The sequence below is a fragment of the Palaemon carinicauda genome, chromosome 31 (assembly GCF_036898095.1).
Source record: "Palaemon carinicauda isolate YSFRI2023 chromosome 31, ASM3689809v2, whole genome shotgun sequence".
Taxonomy (NCBI): Eukaryota; Metazoa; Arthropoda; class Malacostraca; order Decapoda; family Palaemonidae; genus Palaemon; species Palaemon carinicauda.
In genome coordinates, this window is record NC_090755.1 from 49966015 (window position 1) to 49971645 (window position 5631).

General features: G+C 41.9%; 1 protein-coding gene across 1 annotated transcript in view; it reads left to right on the top strand.

Moving 5' to 3' along the window:
• The first annotated feature begins 376 nt into the window (after positions 1-376).
• The window catches only part of LOC137624731 (uncharacterized), a 9862-nt gene continuing 4607 nt past the window's right edge, over positions 377-5631 (top strand). The window contains exons 1-3 of the mRNA XM_068355684.1: positions 377-390; positions 702-1109; positions 1681-2272. Of these exons, the coding sequence (XP_068211785.1) occupies positions 377-390; positions 702-1109; positions 1681-2272 (1014 nt within the window). The remainder of the gene's footprint in view (positions 391-701; positions 1110-1680; positions 2273-5631) is intronic.

The window sequence follows — 5631 nt, forward strand, 5'->3', positions numbered from 1 at the left end:
GGTGAACCTACTTCGTGACCTTTGGGTATGCCGTTTACCCGAACCTGTACGCGCTGCCATACCCGATGTTGATAGTTTATCTATAAAGGACTTGATGACCAAAGCCAACGCCCTTATGGACAGCCACTTAACGACCTTCAAGACCTCCATCAATGCCTCCACTCCTGATGAAGAGGACATCTATTCAACGTCAACCGAAGCTGACGTGAATGCCGTAGGACACACGCCTACCTCGTGACGTGCTGCAGCAGCGACAAAGCCACCCATCCCACACCATTAGCTTGCGCCCCATCCAACGACTTCTACAGCCATTTACTGCTGCCCACCGGCCGCAGTTTTGCTACTACCACTCCAGATTCGGGGCTGATGCAAAGAAATGAACCAAGGATTGTAAGTGGCCAAAAAACGTGTAAGTAGGTCATTGCTCGTGGCGGTGGCCTCCTGTATATCTAATTTTTCTTTTTACATGATGCAGGAACGAGCGTGTGATTTTTGGTATACACGGGTGCTTGTTGTTCTCTTTTGCCAAGGGAACTCTTCAGGACACGACGTAGTATGTCTAAGTCTTCCGACGTCCAGCTGGTAGCTGCTAATGAATCTGCGATAACCTCCTATGGTTACGAGAACCTCATATTATCATTTGGAAACGACAAATTTAATTAGAAGTTTCTCCTTGCTGATGTCGCATTGCCAATCCTCAGTGCGGATTTCCTCTCTCAATTCCACCTTCTGGTCGATGTCGTCCACCGACGATTGGTCAACGCAGACTCGTACTTGTCGTCACCTATTCAACCCGCCCCCTTGAACCTCACTCTCCACAACAGCATACCCAGGGATGCCTACGCCCACCTCATCACGTCGTATCTTGAAGTTTTCCGTCCAGAACTTCGCCAAACACCCACGGCTCCTGCCAAGCGCAGTATTTATTACCATATCAAGATGACGGGACCTCCATTCTTTGCCAAATTCCGACATCTGGCACCGGATCGATTGGCAGCCACTAAACAGACGTTCGCCGAAATGGAGGAAATGGGCCTTTGCCAAAAGACGTCCAGCCCATGGTCGTCACCTTTACACATCGTTCCGAAGAAAGACAGCCCCCACCGACTGTGTGGGAATTAAAGGCGCCTGAACATGCAAACAGAACCGGATCACTATCCCTTTCCAAACATCGCCGACATGACCTCCCACCTGCACAAAGCGAAGGTTTTCTCCACGCTCGACCTCCTGAAGGGGTATTACCAAGTGCCTATGAACTCAGAAGACATCCCCAAGACCATCATCACCACCCTTCAGTATATACACCTTCAATTACTCCTGATTTAGCCTTCGTAATGCTGGGGCCACTTTTCAACGTCTCATGGATGGCATCTTAGGGGCCTCCCGTTCTGTGTATGTTATGCGGACGACATACTTGTGTTCTCTTCCTCAAAAGAGGAGCATCTCCATCACCTGCGCATCGCGCTTGACCACCTACAACAAAACGGCCTTGTAGTCCGGTACAACAAGTGTTCTTTGGCGCCAATGAAGTGTCGTTCTTAGGTTACTGCATCACTCCTGAAAGAGTCCATACCTTCCCTGAGAAGGTAGCAGCCTTTCAGAACTTCCTCATGCACTCGACCGTCAAAGCATTGCAGGAATTCTTGGGCATGATCGACTATTATCACCGTTTTCTGCCAGCCATTGCCGCCACTCTGGCTCCCTTCTTTGCCTCCCTCAAGGGCAAGCCAAAAGACCAGAGGTGGGGTTCCTTCAAGAAGTGGCCTTTTGTAATGCAAAGATTGTCCTATCAACTGCTGCTGCTCTCACTTTTCCCGTCCCACATGCCCTTCTCCTTCTCTCCACCGATGCCAGCAACGTCGCCATTAGTGCAGTACTCGATCAGGTGGTCAACAACTCGCCCCGACCATTGGCTTTCTTCAGCAGAAAAATATCCAAAGCAGAATCAGGTTATTCTACCTTCGATCGCGAATTGCTGGCAGAGGACTTGGCTGTCCGTCATTTTCACCATTTCTTAGAAGGTACGCCCTTCGTCATTCAAACAGACCACATGCCTCTGGTGAACACCTTTACTTGGCAATCTGACGTCTGGTCCCCCAGTCAACGCCGATATCTCTCCGCTGTGGCTGAATGCAATTGCACCCTTCAACACGTCCCTGGGAAAATGAATCCCGTGGCCGATGCCCTGTCAAGAAACACATTAGCCGCCGTTCAACTGGTATTTGATTACATCGCCATGGCTAAAGCCCGACGACAGGATCCAGAGTATCAAGCATGTAGGACATCCTGCAATTCCCTCTGTTGGGAAGACATCCCCATTGACGACTCCAACACCACCCTCTGTGATGTCAGTACTGATAGACCGCGACCGTGGATTCCTGCTTCCATGCGCCGACAGGTGTTTGATTTCATTCACGGCCTTTCCCATTCCTCACGCCATTCTACTGCACAGCTGCTGAAGACAAAGTTCATTTGGTGCGGCATTGCTAAGGATGCTAAGGGTTGGGTCCGCGCCTGTACTTCTTGCAAACTTCTGAATTACATCGAAACACGGATTCACATTACAAGGACATCTTTACCTGTTTACCCTCATCGACCGCTCCACTCGTTGGCCTGAAGCCATTCCCATAGAAACTGCAACGTCCGCCTCATGTAAATCTGCCTTACTTTCAGGATGGATAGCAAGATTAAATATCCCTAAGCATATTACTTCTGACAGGGGTACCACTTTCACCTCGCAATTGTGGAAATCATTAGCGAATCTCCTGGCCATCACCCTACATTAGACAACTGCCTGCAACCCTGCTGCCAAGGGAATGGTTGAACGTTTGCATCGCGCCCTCAAAGCAGCTTTGATGTCCCGCTCCAAGGACTCCAACTACTTTACTCAGCTTCCCTGGGTCCTCCTGGGACTAAAGACCACTCCTGAAGACTCCCTCGACGTCTCGGCAGCTGAAATAGTGTATGGCGACCCGTTGGTCATCCGTCCCGAATTTTTTCCTTCTGCAACCTCCTCTGACGATCTCCAGCGCATACGTCACGTCATAGGAAAATTTACTCTATGCTGCCAGACTTACAATCACCCAAAGAAGCATCACATACCGACAGACTTGCACTCTGCAACGTACGTCTTCCTACGCAACGATACTAGCAAGCCACCGCTAATACAGACCAGTTCCTTGTGATCCGATGCAATCCGAAAGCATCAGGGCGCCTTATTTAACATTTACAGTATGTCATTTATAGGGGGGGAGCCATGTACCACCCGTGTGTCACACGATCGTACATAGTAACGACATTTCTCTTTTTGTATATATTATCCTTTGTATCTTTGCTCTCCCCTCCCACTGATAGCAATTGTATTAATCTGTCTGCCCACTTCATTGTTAACTGTTAACAGAACTGGTTGCTGTTTTGACAAGAAATAGCATGTTGGTATTTTGTGACCTTACCGGGACCTAGTGTGAATATATACTCGATGTGTCTGTAAAAAGCTACTCAGTTGCATTCATCTCGCCTTTGTTTCACTACTCTTGGCCCGTCACAATAATAATAATAATAATAATAATAATAATAATAATAATAATAATAATAATAATAATAATAATAATGATAATAAAAGATGACCTTCACGGAAGTCATTTCTAAGCAGCATCACAACCATCCTTGATCTTCTGAACAGCATCAGAAAATTGAACCTCAACAGAAAACAAAGACTGATTTTTCACAAAATATTTTGGGCTCAAATGTTGGGTGTGATTATATATATTCATCCTTCAAGTATAACCCTTGAAAAATTAGCAATCAAGATATCCTACTACAATACTGTGGCACTTCAAAAAAAAAAAAAAAAAAAAAAAAAAAAAAAAAAAAAACGAACTGGTTTCCATTTTTTGAGGAAAAGTAACCAAGAATGCTGTTGTAGATTGTTTCACCTGCATCATATTATTTTCTGGAGGATTATTAGATGAAAATTATTTCTTTTTATTTTCTTATGATGTATCCTTGGCAAAGGGTAGGACCATTTTGCCATGGATATTTCTTAGTTTACAATGACTAAATAATGTTGTAATTTCAAAAAAGCTAAAAGTATACAGAAGAAAAAGAGTAAAAAAAAAAAAGAATCAATGAGAAATAGTCAGGGGGACCAAGAACAAATTGTGACCAATAACATTCACTTATATCTCTAGTTTAGTTGAGCTAGAAAACGAATAAACAAACTACAAAATCAGAAATGCAATTGATAAGCATCTTTTAGTGGCAAATCTACTTCAAATATAATGGGGGGAGGCGGCCGGTCATTCGGAGGGGGGAGGGGGGGGGGGGGGGAAAGCTGGAAAATCCGGTTCCCTTCCTGGAAGTCCAACTCTACTAGTTACATGCTAGACAGGCAACAACTACAACTCTTGATGTAAGGACGATTGCCGGAAATTCCAAAAAAAATGTTAAACCACAAAAATCTTTTTACCCGTTCAACCACACTATTTTAGGATCACGGAAGTAATTATCTTCAAAATAGCTGCGTTTTTGTTTAGCATTAGATACGAGGCAATGGCCAGGGAGCTTCTGCTTTATGTTATATGATGATTCGTGAGATGGAAAACCCCAGACTTAGAAATGGAACCTTTTACGGATGAACTTTGGGTACAAACACTGAATTGTAATGAACGGTTGCTAAATCGTGCAGGACTGGTTTACGGCAGCTTTTACCAGTTCTTCAATGGCTACGCATGGAATTCTCCGATACCACAAAACCATTGGAGTGTATTCTAAATCTGAAATGAACATAATGAAAAAAATCCTACTCATGGGATGAAGAAGAATCTCTAATTATAACACTTGAGTTTGGCTATCGTTGTCAGTTCTGAAGACATTTCAATTCTTCCTGCTCAAAGATCCCTTCCAAACCCCGTTTCACAACAAAGATCTTTCAGATAATTCTTCACAGACGAACTACCTTCCTATAAATCTATGGTCTCGATAGACACGATTATACATTTTACAGAATCAACCAAGGATGCATCCTTCTGCTCATTCATCATGTTAGATTAGTATCAAATCTCATCACATAAAGAAAAAAATCAGGGAAAACTTAAACCAATATAGAATTAAATGCATTTTTTAACCATATATTTCCTTAACTATACTATGTCACAACTATTGTTTATTTTTCCATAATGATGAAAATCACTGTTGTATGAATTATTCCCACACAAATGGAGCATTCTTTACACTTTACAAACACACACACTCGCACACCGATATACACACACAAACACACACACTCGCACACCGATATACACACACAAACACACACAGATATATATATATATATATATATATATATATATATATATATATATATATATATATATATAAATATATATATATGTATATATATATATATATATATATATATATATATATATATATATATATATATATATATATATATATGTATATATATACATATATATGTATATATATATATATATATACATATATGTATATATATATATATATATATATATATATATATATATATATATATATATATATATATATATATATATATATATATATATATACTTCACAAAAAACCTAATACCAGTCCACCAAAAGTATATCTTT